The sequence below is a fragment of the Actinia tenebrosa genome, unplaced genomic scaffold (assembly GCF_029948245.1).
Source record: "Actinia tenebrosa isolate PJP-AT-01 unplaced genomic scaffold, QUT_ActTen_1.0 PGA_scaffold13__45_contigs__length_12533684, whole genome shotgun sequence".
NCBI classification, from domain to species: domain Eukaryota; kingdom Metazoa; phylum Cnidaria; class Anthozoa; order Actiniaria; family Actiniidae; genus Actinia; species Actinia tenebrosa.
The window spans coordinates 7470556-7492288 of record NW_028292573.1 but is presented as its reverse complement, the minus strand read 5'-3'; the positions used below and the strand labels follow the sequence as shown (position 1 = coordinate 7492288).

The window sequence follows — 21733 nt, the reverse complement described above, 5'->3', positions numbered from 1 at the left end:
TGGAAAGTTTTAAAAAAAGTAGGCAGTCACCTTAATATAAAAACCTACCTTCAAGTCAGCAAACTGTTGTTGAATTTTTGGTCGTTCTTGTCGATACTTTTCTATTTTCTCTTTCAGCTTCTGTTCCCTGTAATTTAAGACAAGTGAAATTTCTAAATTTAACAAAACTATGCGATTGTATTGAATACATTTTCTGGATAATATAACGATACCTAACTCGAACAATCTGAATTCTCATTGAAAGACCGGAAATTTTTGTGTCCGTATCCACAAATTCTACGAAAACGGATAGGTGTGGACAGTGAAAATGATTTGATTACGTTGCGTGTGGACGCAAACATTTTTGTATCCGCAAAAAATAATTTGCGGATACCAAAATTTCCGGATATGTGTGTCTGAGGACAACATAATCTATTGATATAGCCCTCGATCTTTACCTTGGGAGTAATTTTTTCCTATTTCAGACCATGTGTCATTCCCTAGAGTATAATTTCTTTGTTTAACAGGTGCATGTGAGAAGACAAAGACTGTTATTCTCAAGGGAACAACATGCAACAGTCTGAAATGGGAAAAAATTACACTCTGTGCTATAGACCTCTTTACCTTGGGTGTAATTTATTTCTTCCATTTCAGACCATGTCTCATTCCCTAGAGTATCATTTCTTTGTTTAACAGGTGCATGTGAGAAGACACATGAATGTGGATACAACTCAAACAAAGTCTGTTATTGTCAAGGGACAACACAAGACAGTCTGAAATGTGTCATTCCCTAGAGTATGTATCATTTCTTTGTTTAACAGTTGCACATGAGAAGGCACATGAATATGGATACAACTCAAACAAAGTCTGTTATTCTCAAGGGAACAACACGCGACAGTCCGAAATGGGGAAAAATCACACATAAGCTAAAAAGGTCTGTTTACCTACAAAGTTCTGTTTACTATTCATCTATTTATTTATTTACAAAGCTTTACCTCCAATAAAGATGTAATAATATACAAAATAGTATACAAAACTGACAAAATAAAGAATCACGAATGACTATCCAGCAACTTTGCTATTTCCAAGCGCTTTTCAAGTGCACTTAAAAATGGGTTTTGAATTCCAGGGCTTTTCAAGGATTTCAAGAAGTAGCACGAACCCTGGATTATACAACAGAGCATAGCTCCAATCTAGGTACACCCTTACTATCATTTTCTATATTCCTAAACTCTTGGGCCCAGGAAACAATCCAGGCACCACAGTTATAATATTGGTAGTTGTTCAGAAGACTGGACTGAGTCACATGATAGGCTCAAAAATACCCCCTTGTGGTTCGATGTCACTTGGTAGAGTTTTGTAATCGTAGTGTTTGAGTTCGAGAAATAAATAGTGTGCGTTCACCCATACGGTAGTAAAAGGTGGGTGTTGTGCTTCTCTATTTCATACCTTCTTTCTTTTCGTCTATCGTCCATTCTTTTATCAATGGCTTCATATACTTCATCGGCTTCTTCATCATCTTTGTCATAAGGACCGCTAGAGAAAAGGCTCCCTCCATAGCCTGCAAACTAGTGGAAACGTCCAAAAATTATTATTATTGATCAGTAGTAAGCTGTAAAAAAAAATGCTAGGGTCAAATTCTTTTTCTATGGTACAGTCGACTCCCTTTGAACGACCACTCTTGTAAGTGATCATCTCCCTTAAGCGACCATTTTATGAATTTCCCCTTTTGTTCCCCATATAAACTCTGTACTCTCTCGTACGACCTCAACCACCTTTGGAGTTAAAATTTTAGAATTTCGAGAGACATTCGACTGTATCATATTCTAGACCATCATATTTTACCATCAATCCCTGTAAGGGGCTCCCAAATCTTCTGTGAGGTTTGCTTTACAAGTACTGCCACAACATTCACTATTTACATCGAGGACACAACACTCCACTCACATATTTATTTTTATTGAGGAAAAAAAAAAAAAAACCAAAAAACAGAGAAGCTGAAGAAAAACCCTTGTGGCATAGGAGAACAACACATCAAACAAATTCAACTCTATATGTTGCTCAATCAGAAATCAAACCTGTAACCCCAGCTCTTTTACTCCAACGAAGGACTAGCGTCCGAAACATCAGTAAGTTTTTTCATCTTTTCACAGTCTATAATTTACCTTTTTGTCATTACTGTAACCCCAGGCAAGAGCTACATGTAAACATTCAAGAAAATATTTTACAATCAAATTGGTACCTCATCGTAGTTAGATTCATTCAAGTCTTCTTCTTCATCTTCATCATCTTTTTTCTGTAGATGCGCTGGTTTGCCGTGTCTTTCATCACTGGTTAAAAATGGAAAAATATGTAAGTAATACTCAAACAAACCATTTAAGTAAATGCCATCAATATTATTGAACCCTAAAAAACTCTGAACTGATCAAAGTTATAGCACTGCTAACTCACAAATAGAAACCTGAAAAAACCTCTGGTCTAAGTCAGGGCACGGCTAACTCACAGATCAAACCCTGAAACAACCTCTGGGCTGATCTAAGTCAGGGCATGGCTAACTCACAGATAGAACCCTGAAACAACCTCTGGGCTGATCTAAGTCAGGACATGACTAACTTATAGATCCAAGCCTGGAACAACTTCTTGGCGGATCACAACACTCTATTTGCATTGGAATTAGGTTTTGCGAAAGGAAGAAGACCAGAGGACCCAAAGAAAATCCCTCAAATCAAGGAAGAGCCTCTACACACTCTACTCATGTGATACAGAGTCCAGGAATCAAACATGAGACCCCAGAGCTGAGAGGCAAGTGACTAACAAGACTGTGTTTAGCAAATCAAAATTAATATGGAGCAATGTTTGACTAATAGAGGTATTAAGAATATTTCAAGCGTACATATGGGCTGTAGGTGTCATTGTTTAGTCAAGGCTGTCAGCACCAGCTTCAATTTCATGCCTCATAAACCAAAAATCTGGACTTAGAATACCTTTAAAGACCAGTATTCTGTATAATAACTTATTCCATTAATTTAACAAGGAAAAAAATATATAAGCTTAAATACCTGATATCTGTAGCTTCTCTGGCTGGACCAATATCAGAACGAGTCGTAAAACCGGTAGCTCTGAATATGACCAAAACAAAACCATATGTAAAGAATACTCATCTAAATTCCTTATATTCTTATATTATTTCCCATTTATTTTGGTAATAGTGACTAAAGATACGCAAAGCATTTAGAAATACTAAAGAATTTCACAGAACAAAGTTTACGACTTTCAAAAATGTGTGCATTTGAAGTGCAAATTTGAACACTCACCCCCTACCAAGACCTGGTACGTATCCAAGAGGTGCCGATACACCTATAAAAGGCTTTCTTTTTTTGTTTAATAAAGACATTTTTGAAGAAGATTGAAGAGTTTTCTTTAAAAAAAAAAAAGAAACGAAGACTTCACGTTTTTCAAGATGGCCGCCGTCAGCCTCGTTTACATGCTAGTTCCAGACTCTCAGACCGATGAGCGCCAATTTTCGAAACAAAAACGAATCGAAAAATATATGCTTGACTTTAAAAGCCAAAAAATGACCTTAGAATGGTTCAAAACCACTCCTTTATTCACCATATCAGTACTTTAGTACATGCTTAATGATTTTGAGCTATTTTTGTTGTCTATAAACATGGATGTTGATCCGAATTATGAGTTTGAATGCCCGAAGTGGTATGACTTTGCTCAAGAAGAAAATGGCGACGAAGAGGAATGGTAGGCGACTTTGAAAAATTGTTTATCATTTTTAAGTTGTTATCTTGATGTTTTATCGTGTTTATTTGATCAAGCTTGGATGATTCTTGGTTTGAGCGAGAGCATCCTCTCCACGAACCAAAAGATAAAGAGAAAAATATTCAAGAACTCAAACCGCTTATCGAGATCAATGAAATCCAAACTGACAATAAGAAGAAGACAATGGGGTCGAAAAAAACCGATCAAAATAAAAAGTGCAAAAAATCCCTTGGAGTTAGAAAGACAGTACAGTTAAGAAGGGGAGAAAACGGTCAAAGGCGAAGAAAACTCCCAGATACGACGAGGTTGAAGCGTCGAAATTCATCCGAGGGATTAAAAAACAAAGAACAGAAATCCGGTGGACAGATCGATAAGAATTCAAGAAATGATTTTAGTGATGATACTAATTGCACGCCACCTTGGGGCGTTAATTCTCCTTCCGCTAGACCAGGTAAGCCTGCTTTAGCTCTGTATAGTTATAAATTGCTGGTTTTCAATTATTCCCAAGAGAATGAAATAACAAAAGACACGGTGGCCATGTTGAATGACATAACAAGAGACTAATGACAAATCTTTTGTCAAATTCATCCAAAATGGCTGCTGTGAAAACCACCAATTGTGCTTTATAGGTACTCCAATGTCTGTAGTCCCCACCAAAAAATGAAATTTTCTCCAAACAGTCATCTTCCCCTACCAGGCATATCTTTGCCAATTCAAAACACTCTAGATCTTTATCACGTCTTACCTTCTCCATATCAAGGCATGAGATCAAAACAATACTCCATTTTACAGTTCCGTTCAGTGACCAAGAATAATAGTTACAGTCCAAGGCAGGAGTTGCAATATATGGAAACTCCAGTCTCGACTGGAAAATATTATTTGCGGTCACTGAACAGAACTATAAAAAGGATTGTAATCTTGGGGGGGGAATTCCTGGTACCCACCACCTCTAGAGAACTTCGTTAGTTTCAATGTATGCTATGCAACATATATCTGTATAGAAATAGTCAATAGTCAGTATTTAGACAATTGGATCACAAGGAGTCTAGAGCTACTTGATGACCATTTCTGAGGTCAACAAGTAAGGTGCATTGTGTTCTACATGTAGCTTGTGTACAAACATTTTGTTCATCATGTCTTACAGTATGTGGTGTTTATGCCCAGGCTAGACAATAATGCACCTTATTTTTAAACCTCCAATAAATAATGCATATGAAATCAATAAATTTAAAAATCAAAATTCGTTGCTCTCAGGGACAAACGTAGAGACAGACATATCACCCAAAACAGCGTTATTGTATTCACCTTTACGTGGTCCATTAATGTCTCCATCCACTAACTCTCCCAAGAACACTCTGTTGGCTAAGGCAGTAAACAAAGCATCTGGGACAAACTATAAGAGGAGAATCCTACCTACAATACCTTGCAATCATAATGTACAGGTGAATATTACTGCACAAAGCTCAAAACTCAATCTCGTACCCAGAGCCTGCGTTTCTTCTGGCCTACTGCAAAGAACAAGGGCTCTGGCATAATCCATTTTTTGAGACCAGGATTTCTTGGACTTCTGGTATAAGAGTGCATACGTTAAAAGACTTGCCAATAAAAAAATATATGTTCCCGATATTTTCAATTTTTATTTTATTAAGTAAACACAGAACTTTGTTTTAAAGCATGACTTCCATTGATTATATTTCACTTCCAGAAAACTGTACGTGTCAAAAAAATTATTATGCCAGAGCCCTCGTTCTTCACCTCAGGCCAGAAGAAAGGCAGGCTCTGGGTACGAGATTGCTCAAAACTGCGATCATTAATAATGTTTGCTTACTTTTGTCTTGCTATCCTCAAATTAGAATTTAGATCGGAGATAATATAAAACAAATCCTGCAATGCTGATTGGTAGAATGCTGAGAGGAAAGTGTGGGAATGCATTATCAGTGGTCATAGTTTTGGGCTTCGCACTGTAGACCTTGGTCAAGCTTTATGTACTGTAACTTGTTTGCAAAATAAATATTGATTAATTCACCCAATCCTACAGTACTATCTTCCTCTCTTTCCCTGCCTCCCTCTTTCCTTCCTTCATCCTTCCTTTTTCTTTGTTCTTCCTTTTTCCCATTTCATTTCCTTGCAACCATATTCTCTCAATTCATAAAACAACTTTTATACAGTTCTGTATAAGTATTCCTTCGTTCTTTCATTCCTTCATATAATTATATATGGATATTAAACGTTTATGGCTGAAGAAATTTCACTTTTCTTTACATTAATACCCCAGGCATGTCCACTCACTTTCCCTCATGAATATATATACGTTTATATATATTTTTCTTTCAGAATCAGGAAATCCCTTTACATTTACCCTTAAGAGGTACAACTACATCATCGTCAGACGACCAATCTCCACATAGTTCTGTGCCAGAATTAAATATGATACAGAATAAGAGCCCTGCTACAGACAATTTGAATATCAATAAGCAGTTATCAAATCCTGAAAGACAGAACATTGACGCTAATAGTACTGATACAACAAAGAATGACCAAAGCCCAGTGAGTGTGGAAGAACTTCTCAAACAACACAATCAAAAAGTAATGGCATCCAGAAATAAATATGATTGCAATGGAAGACGAATACAAAGAAGATCTGTAGCAACGGTGGTTGGTGCTGAAGTAGATAAAAAGACAGGTGATAATTCTGAGGTCTTTGTCACACAAGATCAGATAAGTACAAGTTCTTCTGCAGATGCAAACAACTTAGTTGTGATTCAAGAAGAAATGGCTTTTGTAAATCCAAGTTTAAAGGGTGTAGAAAGTAAACCTGAAACGAACACAGAAATGACTGCTGAAGCTCTCCTAAAGCTACATAACCAGAGAATAATGGCGTCTAAATGTAAATATGATTCTAATGGACGGAGGATTAGGACTGTTAACCCATCGTTCTGCGCTGCCCCAACCAAGGTAATTGTATACATGTATAGTGACTCCTAGTTTACAAAGTATCTGTTATAATACTGTTAAAATACCTGCTATGAATCTAGTGTTGTGATTGGATGAGAGAGCATGCATTATGAGAGCACACAGCACACACACACACTTTCTATTTTGTCATTCATATCCAAAATAATGGCTACTCTTATTTGTATTTTATAAAACCTATTCTTAAAAATTTCTTGCTGTGCTGTGTGTAGTTAATTAGAAGAACACTTGAGAAGTGTTGAGATGGAAGCATTCCACTACACGTCATGCTTCTCCTAACACTTCTCTTGTGTTTTGCCAATCATGCTTCTCCTAACTGTTCTCTTGTGTTTTGCCAATCATGCTTCTCCTAACACTTCCCTTGTGTTTTGCCAATCATGCTTCTCCTAACACTTCTCTTCTGTTTTGCCAAGTCTGCTTGCTTTATAACAGACTACACACAGCACTGGTGTGTGTTTTCTATTTCTTCAATATTAAAGAAATAAACCATTTATTTCTGCCCCATTGAAGGACTTTCTGCTGCTGATTAACATCAACCATACAAACTTTAATAATCTAATCAAACTGCACATTGATTCACACATTTTCTACTACTCAACAGTCAGATGAACCTGAGAAGCCAAGTACTGCAAAGAATAAAAGCAGAAGATCAGTTCCTTCAAGTACAACAGTTGGAAAAAAGAGGCACTCCTCTAGTACAACACACAATGAAATAAAAGTCAATACGAAGCTAAAACAACAGCGCAGGTCATGCATTGCCGATCCAAAAAAGCAAGAGACATTATATGGAACTGCAAAGAGAAGCAATGTTGTTGAAAGTGGAAGAAAAGCATCAACTAGTACATGTACTGCGGCACCTGCTGAAAACATTACCTCTAAGAGCTCTATTTCTGATTTGAAGAGCAACGCTACCACACAAGATGTTCAACCTGGTCTGAAAAATAAACGAAGATCATGTGTTGCAGACCCAGGATCTAGTATGCAATCGTCTGGGTTAACCAAGAGTGTAGGTGTTGCGGCACAAAATAAACAAAAAAGGCGGTCATGTTTCGCTGCACCACAGATGCCGAAGAGATTTGCATCAGACAGTGACGATCAGGAACTAAAGGATATGATTGCAAGACACAACCAGAGGCTTGGAAAGAATAAATGAATACTAGAAAATAATGATGTGCATCATATTAATATACTATTCGTATATGTATATGTATATGTATATATAATAGCTATGTATTTGTGTATATACATACTAGCTTGGGGTGAAGTGAGTTACGCGATTCAAAAGTGACTCAAGAGCTAAATCAAGTGAACTTCTGAAGGAATAAGGAGTTGGTATTTACAAATATTTTCAAGTACATCAGCATATCTGTTGCCAATGGTAACAATTGAGAGCATATCTGTTGCCAAAAGCAACAAGTTAGAGTATGTCTGTTGCCAATGGTAACATCTGTCATTATTAACGACAGATGTCAATCATAATAAAATTAAAGGAAAAAATGTCTCTATATTCAGTGTTTGTTTGGGAAGGTAGCTCATCATTATGTGCATTATTCATACAGCTTTTCTTCACTCGTTATTTCCGATTATAAAACTCACTTGCTTGAAGACTAACTCACTCATTCCATGATACTTCACAACTTGTGCATAAAAACTGTAAACTCACACTTTCCATGAAGTTATATCTCTATATATCACAGGTTAAATTCCTTTACTAATATTGTGCACAATAGTTTTGTAAAAACGTTTTGAAATGGTTGGTATTTACATATCTAAAACAAGAAAACAATATATTACAAAAATAACCTTAGTTTATCTTCATATATACCTTCATAACAATAATAATAATTAACTTTGTTTCTAGAGGATAACACTTGACAGTAATTCGACTGATAAACTCGTGGTCCTCTGTTAACGTCTCTAGTTAATTAGAGACGGACCGCCATTAACGTGATCATCTGAGCCATGTGAAGGTCTAACCATTTGCAGTTGTAATTACAAATGCAGCACCTTCTCAGTTATTTTAAGACCCTGAGTGTGGTCCGGCCGAGGCTTGAACCATGACCTCCCGCACAACAGACCGACGCTCTTACCAACTGAGCTAACCGGGTGGCGGTTTAAATCAGACAGTACTTCAGAATGTACTTCAGACAGTACTCCACGTATGGATTATGTAAGAGAAGTGAGAATAGTGAATTTTGGAGTGGTTTTACTCTAACCTGTGAAATTAAGGATATTGAATGTAGTGGTAGCTTGTTTAAGTGAAAAGTGTCCCCCAATTAGTGCAAAGCCACTAGAATGACTAGGCACTTATTAAGATATTTTTAAAATTATTCATTCATTTTACATTTTTCCGTTTCAACCCAGGGGTAACGTTCTGTCACTCGTTTCTCACTCCCAGAAAAAAACACCCATGGGCACAAAGTCTGTTAGATCTTGCTCTGAATGTCAAGTCGAATCAAAATGACGCCATCACGTTTGTTTACTTATACTTGATGCTTACGGTCAATCCACTGATGTGGACCAATCAGAAAAGAAATTAATTTGGACTTCTGGAATAAGTTTAAAAGAATTTGTGCCCAGGGGTATTTTTTCTGGAAGTGAGAAAGGAACGGCAGAATTTTAACCTTGGGTTCCCGAGAATGTTTGTTTCATGGGTCATTAAGTCAAATCACTCTGCTTTGTGTGCAATATTTTCCCATTTCAGACCTGGTCTTTCCCTTGAGCATTATTTCTTTGTTTGATGGTCTGGTAGCATTCAAATGTGAGGCGACCAAGAAACAAAGGAACTTTTCCTATGTTGGTTTGGATTCGGTGAACGTTATCACCTTTCTGACAATATTCTATTCAAAGTATTATGATTCTACATGAGGTAGGATGTTGAATAACCCGAAAAAATTTCATAGTTTGAAATCGGCTTCTTCAAGTTACAAAGGTTTTTCCACGCCATATGTTAATGCTGTGCTGTGTTAGAAGGATGTTATGCACTTTAAAGTGTATATGACACGAAAACATTTCATCGCTTAAAATGTATAGTTTGTTAGTAATAATAAATATATCGTAATGAAATTTGTTTCAAAAGCTTATTTCTTGAGATATTTGAGAAAATTAAGCCCAATTTGTGACGTCATTTTGTTGACACGTCCTCTAGATTCAGTAGTAATGCACTAAATATAAATTGTAATTCATATAAAATAACAACAAAAGCTTCATTTGATAGCTTACGTAGTACTCTCCAAATGTTGGGAAACTGAAAAGTGTACTACCTGAAATTAAGATTCTACATTCAAACATATTTTGTGTATTTGCAACTAGATCTGGAGACTTGTAAACAAAATGACGTCACAACTTGTGCTAAATTTTCTTGAATTTCTAGAGAAATACGTTTTTGAAACAAAATTAACCGTGATATTCTTATTAATGCCAATAGACTACACATTTTTAAGATTAAAATGTTTTCGTGTCATATGCACTTTAAATACACCATTCTATGGTTTGTCATGCCTTTTTAGGTATTGATTTTAACATGTGTTTTTTCCTTGGTCTTCTTGGCTTTTGTACAGGAACATCATCCCCCACCACCATCATTCCTCCTTCAATGACCTCTTGTGTGCTAGGAAAACTAAGATTCCAGAATCCAGGGGGGGTAGAGGGGGGTGGGGAGCATTTAGCTCGGTGACGTGAGCAATATTTAAGCTTCTTCTTACGCTCTTCTTCTGTCATTTCACCGTAGTACTGAGGAAAGAATTTCATTATAGATTGTTAATGATTGGAACAAATTACAATACAATATCCATACCTCCCCCATGGAGGGGGATTGGAATTTCCAAGGGGTGGGGAGGATCTGAGGAGGGTATATTGAAAGTTATAGATAGTTCCTGGATCTTCATATTCAGTAACTGTGATTACCATCAATCACTCACCTGTTCACAATCACGACAGGAGAATCCACCAAGTTTTGCTCGCTCACCCTTCTTCCTCACAACTTCAATGTTTTTATAATTCAATTCATCTGGTTTCCTGGTATTAGATATCATACTTATTTTAGGATTTTTTTCTTTTTTTTCCCCACATTTTTTTAGCCAGGATTTTGCCTTGGGGGAGGGGGGGGGGAGTGGAAGGGCCAAAAACCATTTTCAGATTATCGGTAAGTCACATGAACTTGTCACACGTGGCTACTTTGGGGCTTACGTTTTTACAGAATGAGGATTACTTTCTTTGATACAGCTGAGTTTTTTTTTCCAAAAGGCAAATGTCGTACTAAACTTTAAAAATGGCAACACATTTATTGATAAGCTAACCTATTTACTATCAAGCGCACTGAAAATACACTACCAAGAGGATGTGGGGGGGAGGGGAGGGGATTAGAGAGCCATGAGTTTTGAGTTGCAGCAGGTAAGTGACACCCTCTCTACCTCTCTAAAATATGTCTATACTAAATAAAGTTGCCGTGGATGGAAAACCTGAGTATTACCATTCACTTTGAGGGAGTCCTTATTTACAAACAAAATCTCTATCTAATGTGATAATTTACTGGCAACTTTTTACACAATAACTGTTGCAAGCATGTATTACTCTTTTGCCTTTTCAAGTAAATTAGCTTAACGTTTTCAGGCCAAAGTTCAATGATTACCTGAATCCTGGGAACTCCTCATTCAACAAATCACTGTCAACTTCAGCCTCTTTTACTGGATCTTGATTCTACAAAAGATTATTGATAAGATATAATATCTGACTGCTGGTTGTGGTTGGTAGATATCCCCTGTTACTCTATTGACAGTCCATTATCAACCAGTTGTAAGGATACAGACATGGATAGCTTGAGCTTAGCTCACAGTTTCAATATTTAAAATATGACAAATTTGTGTTACAATGAATGCCTTAGTTTTAAGTTGTTGTTTTGTTGTTGAGCGTAGCGAGTGCCATCAGAAAACAGAAATAAAGTTACCCGAGCCGGGTTGTTCAAAGCTGGACTAATCGGGCCCACTAATCGGGCTTTGAACAACTGGGACCTGTGTCAAAATATTTTTGTTTGAAGAACCAAAAATCTTGACACATTGCAATCTTGACATCTTTACATAATTTTGACTGGATGTGCGTTATCAGGATGTCTGTTATTTTTGCCAAAGTTAACATGTGTTTGCTTCAATAAAGTTTAATACCATCCCTTAAAACGGGGAAGCTTGAGTGGTGTGTACTGCTAATGCCCTGCCTTTCATCAATACAACCTGGGTTCAAGCACTGTAATGCTCGGTGTCATATGTGAGTAGAATTGTTTGTTGGTTCTCTGCTGGAGGCGGTTGTACGAAGCCTGGATAGCGCTATCTGACAGATAAATCTTATCCAGTGGATAAATTTATTGGAAAACAGCATTGACTTATCCACTGGATAAGGATATTATCCGTTGGATAGTGCTATCCAGGCTTCGTACAACCAGGCCTGTACTTTGAGGGTTTTCTCCAGGTTCTCTGGTCTTTCCTTCTTCCACAAAAATCAACTTCTAAATTCTAATTTGATCTACTGCACCGGCTGCCATATCAATAGTTCCCTTCACGGTTCCCTGCACCATCTTGAAAGGTAGCCGTGCCTTTGCATCAAAGCGAGACAAACGGTGAGCTTGCAGTGATAGAGAAATGTGAATAATTGTCCAAGGTGTTAAAAAAGGTCTCTATCATTGCAAGGACACCATTCGTCTCGCTTGATGCAAAGACACAGCTACCTTTCAAGATGGCGCAGGGAACTGTGAAGGGGACAATTGGGCCGCACGGCCTGTTAGGCATTACAAGGTCCTCCCAGGAGTGGTAAATGCATCAGATTAATTTACCGACTAACAGCTCTGAGGGAAATAAATATTCTGTTGTTATTTTACAGTACCTTTATGTTGAACAGTGAAGTAGTAGGTGTTGCTGTTTTACGGGACTGGCCTTGGTCTCCTATCACGTCAATCACATCTTTGTCTGATCAAGAAATAAATTATCACCAAAAATTATACTGAATGAGTTGCTCCAGGAGATATCCATACCCCCCCCCCCCCCCCCCATGGAGGAGGATTGAATTGAATAGTGGGAAGGCTCTGAGGAAGGTATTTTGTGTACTGCCAACCATCCATACCCTCCATACCCCCCCCCCCCCCCATGGAGGAGGATTGGATTGAAGAGTGGAAAGACTCTGAGGAAGGTATTTTGTGTACTGCCAAACATCCATACCCTCCATACCCCCCCCCCCCCCCCATGGAGGAGGATTGGATTGAAGAGTGGAAAGACTCTGAGGAAGGTATTTTGTGTACTGCTAACCATCCATACCCTCCATACCCCCCCCCCCCCCCCCATGGAGGAAGATTCAGCAGAGCGGGGAGGGTAATTGTTTACAAACCTTACCATTTGAAAGGTCTTTGGAGAGTGACTTTCCACTGTTGGCAAACATGTCTACACTGCTTGACTCCATCTTATTTCCTTCTTCTTCATCATCACTCAACAACATTATACTACAAGACTCCGGGGAGATTTGAGGTTCTTTCAACTGTTTGTTTGTTTTGGAAGAATGAAGTTGTTTGGTGGGCATCTTGAAGGTATCTTCGGTGCTGTTTGTTCTGGATTTTTTATCTGGTTGTGCTGGTCTTTCCTCCTGTGTTAAAAAAATAAAACATTTATATTTTGTTTATTCTTCATTATAACCAAGCTTTCGAACTACAAGCGCATCTTCAGGGCTAAGAATAAGTTGTTACAAACTTATTAATAATTATTATTAATAATAATAATATAAAGAGGCTTGTAAAGCGCCTATACAAGCCAGTTCTAGGCGCTGTAAAAAATTATAATAAATACAATACTAACATAGATTACAAATCATAAGCAAGTCTAAATAAATAAGTCTTAAGTTCAGTTTTCAAAGATTCAAGAGAGGTATTGTTCCCTATAGGATTAGGCAGAGAGTTCCACAACACAGGAGCAGCAACGGTGAATGGTGAACGGTGAACAGTAAACATATTTAAATTTCAAACAATTGTGTGCTCACGCGCACTTACAATAACCAATAGACGTACAGGAAAAATATGTAAGCACATAAAGAATAACCAAAAAACTTACATGCGCAAGCACTCTGCTAATAAATAAATAAAAATAATAATAAATAAATAAAACATTGTATGTTTCTCATCACTCAAACTTTTCTTTATTGACATATTTATTCATCCATTGATTGTTTATAAATTCCTTCATTCCTTCACTATTTCTTTCATTCAATCAATCATTCTTTCAATCATCCATTCATTCATCCATTTATTTTGTCATTTAATCAATCATTCCTTCAATCATCCATTTATTCATTCATTTATCCATTCATTTATCCATTCATTCATTCATTCATCCATTCATTTTTTCATTCATTTATTTATTTATGCATTCATTCATTCTTTCATTCATTCATCCATCCATCCATTCATTCATCCATTCATTCTTTCATTCATTCATCCATTCATTCAATCAATCATTCCTTCAATCATCCATTTATTCTTTCATTCATTTAATCATTCATTCGATGAATGATTCCTTAGTTCGTTCCTTCCTTCATTCGTTGGTTTGTTTGTTCGTTGATTCATTGTGTGAGTGGGTGTGTGCATTCATTCATTGGTTCCATTACTAACTCACTCAAGTTCATATCTAACCTTATCATCTTGTGGGATTCCCATCTCTTTCTCATCAAAATTGTCTCTTTTTCGTTTAATTCCATTCAAACGTGTCTTACGTTTGACATTCATGGTAGGTTTCAAGTCTATATCAAGTATCGATGGCGATCCAGGATTGTCCTCAGAAGCAACAGGATAGTCTATCGTATCGTCATTCACTTCAGTTTTAATCTCAAGGTTCCTTAGAATACTTGGCGATGGTCCGTTATCCTTGTCAGTCGGTTTTAATTTTTGAATATCGGAAATAATAATCCTTAAGTCTTTTCTACCAGGCTGTTTTCTCTCTTCTTTAACATACATCCCTACAGTTTTATCCTTAGATATAACATTTTCTTCACTATATTCGCTTTTGGTTGTCAATGAAGTCCTTCGAGAAAGTAAGTTTTCAAAGATGGTTGGAACGGCAGGAGTTAATGGTGAAGAAGAATCAACGTCATCCAAATCAGCTCCAGGGACTAATATGTCATCTATTTCACTTGGATTTTTTAAATGTTCTTCTCTATCCTTGGGTATAATGCTGATATCATGTAAAGCCGCATCAGATAAAGGTGCTCTCTTATTCAATGTCAAAAACATTGGGGTACTCGTTAATGAAGGATATCCACATGTTTCATCATCGTCAAGGTAAATTCTATATTCTTCGTAACCTTTTTTAGTCTCGTTCGTCAACCCTAAATTACTCAGTTTGTTTTCTTTATCTTTTGCAACTGTTCTGGACGATGAATTCATTTCTACGCAGTGCTTTGTAGACCCTATTATATTTTTGTTTTCTTTTTCTGTATTTCTTCCAGTTGTTTTGACACTATCTTCTGCCACATCTTTAAGACATGCAGCAGAGATGAAGTTATTTTGCTTTTCTGTGCAGGATTCATCATCACTATTCTTGGATTTTGTTTGGTGTTTTGGTATTGCGATCAAGTCTTTTGTCTGACATCTTCCGTCATGGTTAGTGCCAAAGTTTTCAGGAAAGACTTCAGTGTATCGAACTTTCTTTTTTCTGTCTTTAGATGTCGTCAACTTGGAAGGATTTTTAACTTCTTGTGAGCTGTGTGAACTGCTACTTTCTTTGCTTGAGGCTTCTTCCCTGAAAAGGTAAAATAAAGAATAGATTAAAGATTTCATAACAGACCTCTTTCTTTTCAGACCATGTACATTCCCTAGAGTATTACTCCTTTGTTTAATGATTGCACATGAGAAGACACATGAATATGAATACAATTCAAACAAAGAATCTTATTCTCAAGACCATGTGCCATTCCCTAGAGTATCATTACTTTGTTTAACGGTTGCACATGAGAAGACACATGAATATGGATACAACTCAAACAAAGAATCTTATTCTCAAGAGAATGTGTCATTCCCTAGAGTATCATTTCTTTGTTTAACAATGGCACATGAGAAGACACATGAATATGGATACAACTCAAACAAAGAATCTTATTCTCAAGAATGTATCATGGACAGCATGGAGTCCTATTACATATACTAATACTAGATTTTTGAAAACACAAATTCATATTCTTGTTTATCTCCAGCTTCAGGTTGTCATGGTATCGATGAAGTATAGATCTTTTATTTTGAACATTTGTTGTGGGCTTCCTGTGTTTTCCACAGGTAGCCCAGCTGACCAGGTCTCAGCCCAAGTGCAACTCTGAACTCCAGAATCTGGTCATTCTCAACAAATTATCAAAGAATCTCGGAAACCCTAAGATTGAAAGAACTATGATTGATTAGAATGTTTCTAGTTATATTTGCAAAAACAATTGCCTTGAAAGTTGGTAAAATGGTAGTGCAGTGGAAAGCAACTTTTTTTCCTGGAATCAAAGTAAAAGACCGTTCATTTAAGGAGAGTGCAATCTAGCTGTAAAAGACCTTTTTTAGTTCCAAACTACAACTGTGTTTCTTGATTACAGACTCATTTACACAGGGTTAGCTTCGTATCAGTGTCTAATATTCACAAATAGCAACGGTAAAGTAAAGAATGCACAACTTCAACAACACTTTTAATTCCACCAACTTTCACCGGAACATGTGAATATTCTGCACAAAGTTTATGCTAATCTGGAGCAACAGAGACCTCGAAACTGGAGCATTCAAAAATTATTTAAGAACTCGACAGTGCAGTACTAACAAAATAGCCAGATTTCTGGCTGCTGTGTGCAAGGGTTTCTCTGAGTCTCTGGTATCTTATTGAGCATGCGCAGGAAGAATGACAGGACTCTGAGGTTATGAGTTGCAAAAATGAATAGCATAAAGTACTTACATGATATCGACAAGATCTCTACTGACTTGGTGTAAAACTTCAGGTGAAAATGATCCTTGAGTTCTTAGTTCTAAATCGAAGAAACATCAGTCATATTTATCGCATGGGTAGGGAGGGGAGGGTGGGGGGGGGGGGAAAGAGCACAAATGGTACCTTTTTGAAGTGGTACCTGTATGAAGTGGACATCTTCAGGACCTTGCCTGGTGCCCACTTCATAGAGGTTTGTTTTACAGTAAATACAGTGGTACCTGTATTAAGTGGACACCTTCAGGACCTTGCCTGGTGCCCACTGAATAGAGGTTTGTTTTACAGTAAATACAGTGGTACCTCTATTAAGTGGACACCTTCAGGACCTTGCCTGGCGCCCACTGAATAGAGGTTTGTTTTACAGTAAATACAGAGGTACCTGTATCAAGTGGACACCTTCAGGACCTTGCCTGGTGTCCACTGAATAGAGGTTTGTTTTACAGTAAATACAGAGGTACCTGTATCAAGTGGACACCTTCAGGACCTTGCCTGGCGTCCACTGAATAGAGGTTTGTTTTACAGTAAATACAGTGGTACCTCTATTAAGTGGACACCTTCAGGACCTTGCCTGGTGCCCACTTCATAGAGGTTTGTTTTACAGTAAACACAGTGGTACCTCTATTAAGTGAACACCTTCAGGACCTTGCCTGGTGCCCACTTCATAGAAATTTGCAGCTTACTCAAGCTGGTATTGAAAACTCTCAACCCCAACAGCTACAGGTATGAATTTCATTGATTCCTTACTTTTAATCATTGTCTCAGCAGTAAATCTGTACTTGTCCCACCACTGATCTTTCTTCTTTATCTCATCTTGTTTCCTAACGTCAAAATCAAGCATCGTGAGTAATTAAAAGTACCGAATAGAAAACAAAGCAAAAACAAACCAAAAGCAATAATATTATTGTGTAGTTCCAGAAAATATCTATACCCCACCATGGAGGGAATTTGTAAAAGGATCCCCTACCCCCAGGAACTTCCAATTTTCTTCCATACAAACTCTGTAATTTTGTTCTTTTTCTGACCCCACTGACCCCTATTACTTAGCTTTTTCTCTGTTAAAGGTAATGTTTGAGAAGAAACAGAAACAAGAAAGCTTATTCCTAGGAAAAGGGAAACATGGTCTGGGCCAGGTTGTATGAAGGGTGGATAGTGCTAAGCTTATCCACTGGATAAATTTATTTAAGGGAAAACAGTATTAACTTATCTACTGGAAAAAAATTAACCATCCGCTAACAGTGTAGCGCTATCCACCCTTTGTACAACCGGGCCCTGAAGTGTAAAAACACTGTACACAAAGTAGAGAAGTCATTAAGTTTCATTCTCTTGGGAATAAGATTGTTTGTTTGAGTTGCATACATTATCATGTGTCGTCTTCTCAAGCACAATAGACTACTTTAACGATGCGGCAACTATCTTGATTTGCAAGGCATCATGGGTGGCCCAGGGGACAAAACAAAACAAATATGCTGAAATGACAGCTGCACAATATTTGAGAACATTTCCTCAGTTATGGAACTTTTCATTTCTTTTAATTTCTCTTGTCAAATTGTCTTGTTGTGAACTGTAAATGTCAATAGCCCTCTTCTGAGATATGCTTTGCTTGTCACGCACAAAGGTTTCAGTATGAGGATACGTGCTAAATTAAATTTATTCTTACCGCCTGTCACAAATGTCTGAGTATTTAGCACGTAGCCTCATACTGAGACCTTTGTGCGTGACAAGCGGAGCATAACTTGGAAGTGGGCTATTGACACCATCATTATAACAAAGCTTTGTATACACTGTATTTGCCCTCTGAATAACCCATACTATGTAATGCTGTCTGATTCAAGATGGCCGCCGTATCACAGACACAGTCCATTGGTAAACAAAAAATGATACTCTAGGGAATGACACATGGTCTAAAATAGAAAAACATTAAAATCAAACATAATAAAAGATTGTCTTTACATGGACTTCAATCATAATAATTACCTTTTCAGTTTTCCGTGTAAATGATCATACTTCTCTTTCAAGTCTTTTAATGTCTTAGTCAAACTGCAATAGTATGGAATAATTCATTTATCATTCTATGTTATATACTTCAAAGGTATCTGGTATAGAGAGTATTTGGCTGGAATCATGAAGCAAATTGATAAAAATTGTATACACTTTGTCGCAAAACTTTTTTTCCTGGAAATTTAATGTTCCATTTTTTAGCTCGAATAGGGCAAAAAATGACCTACTACCATCCCCACAGTTTCAAAACAAGTAAGATGACCCCTTTTTTATTGCATTTTTGACTTTTATATATGTTTAAGTAGAAAAAGTTTTTAAAAATTCTATCGAACCCAAGTGTGAGTCACAAACTACCTTAAATCCTTCCTATTGTGTCATGATTAACCAAAAATCATTCTAAACTGCTCTACAAATGATTTTAATTTATTAAGCTTTGAGATAGCTAAGTACATTTTTTCTGTTATTGGCTTGCAAATATTCCCTTGGTAGCCAAGGCACTTCAACATATTAGCTAAAACACTGATTTTGTAGCGAAAGTACTGTAATTCAAACTAGGAATTACCCTACATTACCACTCTTTTCATTGCTATGCACTGATCAAGACAACAGTCGCGACAGGGAAATTGGGCAATATACTTTTCCGTCAATCAAATAAATTGGTTGGTACCTTGATATTCTCTGATTTGAAGCAGCAGTGAATAGAGTGGTAAAGTGTGCATTGGCATTTATACCAGCAGAGCGGTGAAAGCGGTGCGCGAAGCATGAGTTGACAAAATGACCGGTCCATTTTTGGAGCTTGAAAGAACAAAGCAAACGTGGCAGTAAAGTGAAATTGTTTTTGTTCTTCCCTTTCATATGTATTTCTGCTTCTCGTAGGCACGTATATTATCAAAAAAATATTTTAGTCAAAAGAAAACAACAAAAAAATACACAAAAGTTGGGTTACAGTAGCCTGGGAATGAGGGCCGGTGGCAAAACAGCTAAACAAGCTGTGATTGGCTGAAACAGCTGGTACAAAGTAAATAAGCTATAGCTGATAAATAATTATCAAAACTTATTATTACTTTGATTGATTACTTATGAATATTTTCATGACAGTATTGCACACGTCAGACATACTCTAACACCACTCTTAAGATATTAACCAATCATAATCAACAATGAAATCAATGTAGTCAAGTGAGAGCCAATCAGGATCAAGCAGCAAAGCTTGTCAGAGAAAGTATAACAGTTGTTGGCTGAGGTCAGAGAGTTAGTGATATTATGTTCTCTTGTGATTGGCTACAGCATTCACTCTACATCATGATTGTTAATAAGATGCGTCCAGGATAAATGCACAATAAATGCATTTAGTATAAATACACAGGTGATTACTGAAAATCTCGCGCAACTCGAGAAACTCATCACACGATAATCACCTCCAGCTATAATCCAAAATGGCGGCCAGCCGCTTTGTTGCTAGTCCTAATTTTAAATGCGTCTTTTATCTTCTTTTTTTCCTTTTTTTGAAATAATCACCTGTGTATTGATACTAAAACAATTATTCACCTCAGGCTCGGTGAATATCGCGAATAATAACCTCAACTTCGTTTTGGTTATTATTCCCCGACGTTCACTTCCCCTTTGGCGAATAATCTTTAAATAATAGTAGTGCTATGCAGTATACAGTAACACATTTCCATAACATGTTTCTTTACAAGTTTAAATTTGAACATTCTACTTGCCTACCTGACATTATCTTTTTTGAGTTCTTTATTCAGTTGGTTAAGAGTGTCATTCTTGTCTGCTAATTGTTTATTTTCTTGTTTTACTTTCTCCAGTTCTTCTCTCTTACCTAACAAGAATGAAAACAATAGATGGAGTATGATAGCTATAATAAGCAACAAATTGATTTATTGTTTATTGGGTATATCTATAGACAGATGGTTGGATGGTTGAATATGAAATTATAAATGGATGAATGGATGGATGGATGGATGGATGGATGGATGGATGGATGGATGGATGGATGTGTGGGTGGGTGGATGAATGGATGGATGGATGGATGGATGGATGGATGGATGGATGGATGGATGGATGGATGGATGGATGGATGGGTGGGTGGATGGATGGATGGATGGATGGATGGATGGATGGATGGATAGATGAACGGATGGATGGATGGATGGGTTGATGGATGGATGGATGGGTTGATGGATGGATGGATGGATTGATGGATGGATGGATGGATGGATGGATGGATGGATGGATGGATGGATGGATGGATGGATGGATGGATGGATTCATGGATGGATGGATGGATGGATGGATGCATGGATGGATGGATGGATGGATGCATGGATGGATGGATGGATGGATGGATGGATGGATGGATGCATGGATGGATGCATGGATGGATGGATAAATGATATTTAAAAGAAATTTCATTCATTTTTGAAAGAAATTCACAGTACCACATAAGAACCTAAAAAGCTTATATACCAGCAAGTAGGACTTACAAAAGAACAGCATATAGCTGTACTAAAACAACTATATACACAATAAACTATTCGTAGATAGTGCCCAAATGGCGTACGATGTCGTTGAAATAATATAAAATACACTTGAAGCAGCAGAAGAATGCATAGTTTGTAGACATTTAAGTCTTAACGAAGTCTTTGAAGAAAAGTTTGGAAATTGAAAAGTAAGTAACTATAAAGTGTACCTTTGAAATCGTCTTGAATGGCCTGTTTTAGCCGCTCCACAAGCAAAATACTCTCCATCACAACAAAAAATAGGACTTCTAAAACTTAAAAATACCAATATTCTACATCTTAAAGCAAAATAACGTAAAATAAAGCGTTTAAAATTAAGTTGGGGATCAAAAATTCCCGCGCATCAACTTGACCGCCATTTTTGTTTATCACATGGAGAGAGCCTGGGAACCATTACCCAGGCTCCTTTGCCATCGCAAACAAGACTGGAATGGGGGGAGGGGAGGGGTGGGTTACAGTTTTTTAGAACTCTTTTTTCATGGTTTTTCAACTATGAACAACATCAAG

General features: G+C 37.1%; 3 protein-coding genes across 3 annotated transcripts in view; 1 reads left to right on the top strand and 2 right to left on the bottom strand.

The window, feature by feature from the left end:
- The window catches only part of LOC116304189 (pre-mRNA-processing factor 6), a 44002-nt gene extending 40559 nt beyond the window's left edge, over positions 1 to 3443 (bottom strand). The window contains exons 1-5 of the mRNA XM_089028864.1: positions 3294 to 3443; positions 3039 to 3098; positions 2222 to 2309; positions 1429 to 1547; positions 49 to 127 (exon numbers count right to left, since the gene is read on the bottom strand). Of these exons, the coding sequence (XP_088884990.1) occupies positions 49 to 127; positions 1429 to 1547; positions 2222 to 2309; positions 3039 to 3098; positions 3294 to 3373 (426 nt within the window). The 5' untranslated portion in view covers positions 3374 to 3443. The remainder of the gene's footprint in view (positions 1 to 48; positions 128 to 1428; positions 1548 to 2221; positions 2310 to 3038; positions 3099 to 3293) is intronic.
- A 64-nt stretch (positions 3444 to 3507) lies between these two features.
- Positions 3508 to 8376, top strand: LOC116304188 (uncharacterized). Its single transcript, XM_031713880.2, has 5 exons — positions 3508 to 3732; positions 3807 to 4201; positions 5005 to 5192; positions 6085 to 6705; positions 7325 to 8376. Exons 1-5 carry the CDS (start codon positions 3611 to 3613, stop codon positions 7874 to 7876), a joined length of 1878 nt encoding a protein of 625 aa, XP_031569740.1. The 5' UTR covers positions 3508 to 3610; the 3' UTR covers positions 7877 to 8376.
- Positions 8377 to 8513: 137 nt separating this feature from the next.
- LOC116304186 (uncharacterized) lies at positions 8514 to 21651 on the bottom strand. Its single transcript, XM_089029084.1, has 11 exons — positions 21397 to 21651; positions 20421 to 20526; positions 18669 to 18731; positions 17439 to 17512; positions 16668 to 16737; positions 14384 to 15488; positions 13098 to 13344; positions 12595 to 12677; positions 11354 to 11421; positions 10644 to 10740; positions 8514 to 10455 (listed from the first exon to the last, which is right to left on the bottom strand). The coding sequence occupies exons 1-11, from the start codon at positions 21452 to 21454 to the stop codon at positions 10219 to 10221; spliced, it is 2208 nt and encodes a 735-aa protein (XP_088885210.1). The 5' UTR covers positions 21455 to 21651; the 3' UTR covers positions 8514 to 10218.
- Between the last annotated feature and the right edge of the window lie 82 nt (positions 21652 to 21733).

Excerpts from the sequence above, each read along its gene's own strand:
- LOC116304188 (XM_031713880.2), top strand. The coding sequence starts at position 3,611 with ATGCTTAATGATTTTGAGCTATTTTTGTTGTCTATAAACATGGATGTT. Across the intron at positions 3,733-3,806 it reads AATGGCGACGAAGAGGAATG|CTTGGATGATTCTTGGTTTG; the intron begins GTAGGCGACTTT and ends TATTTGATCAAG. Across the intron at positions 5,193-6,084 it reads CTTGCAATCATAATGTACAG|AATCAGGAAATCCCTTTACA; the intron begins GTGAATATTACT and ends TTTTTCTTTCAG.
- LOC116304186 (XM_089029084.1), bottom strand. The coding sequence starts at position 21,454 with ATGGAGAGTATTTTGCTTGTGGAGCGGCTAAAACAGGCCATTCAAGAC. Across the intron at positions 18,732-20,420 it reads CTCAAAAAAGATAATGTCAG|TTTGACTAAGACATTAAAAG; the intron begins GTAGGCAAGTAG and ends ATACTATTGCAG. Across the intron at positions 15,489-16,667 it reads AGAGATCTTGTCGATATCAT|GGAAGAAGCCTCAAGCAAAG; the intron begins GTAAGTACTTTA and ends TTACCTTTTCAG.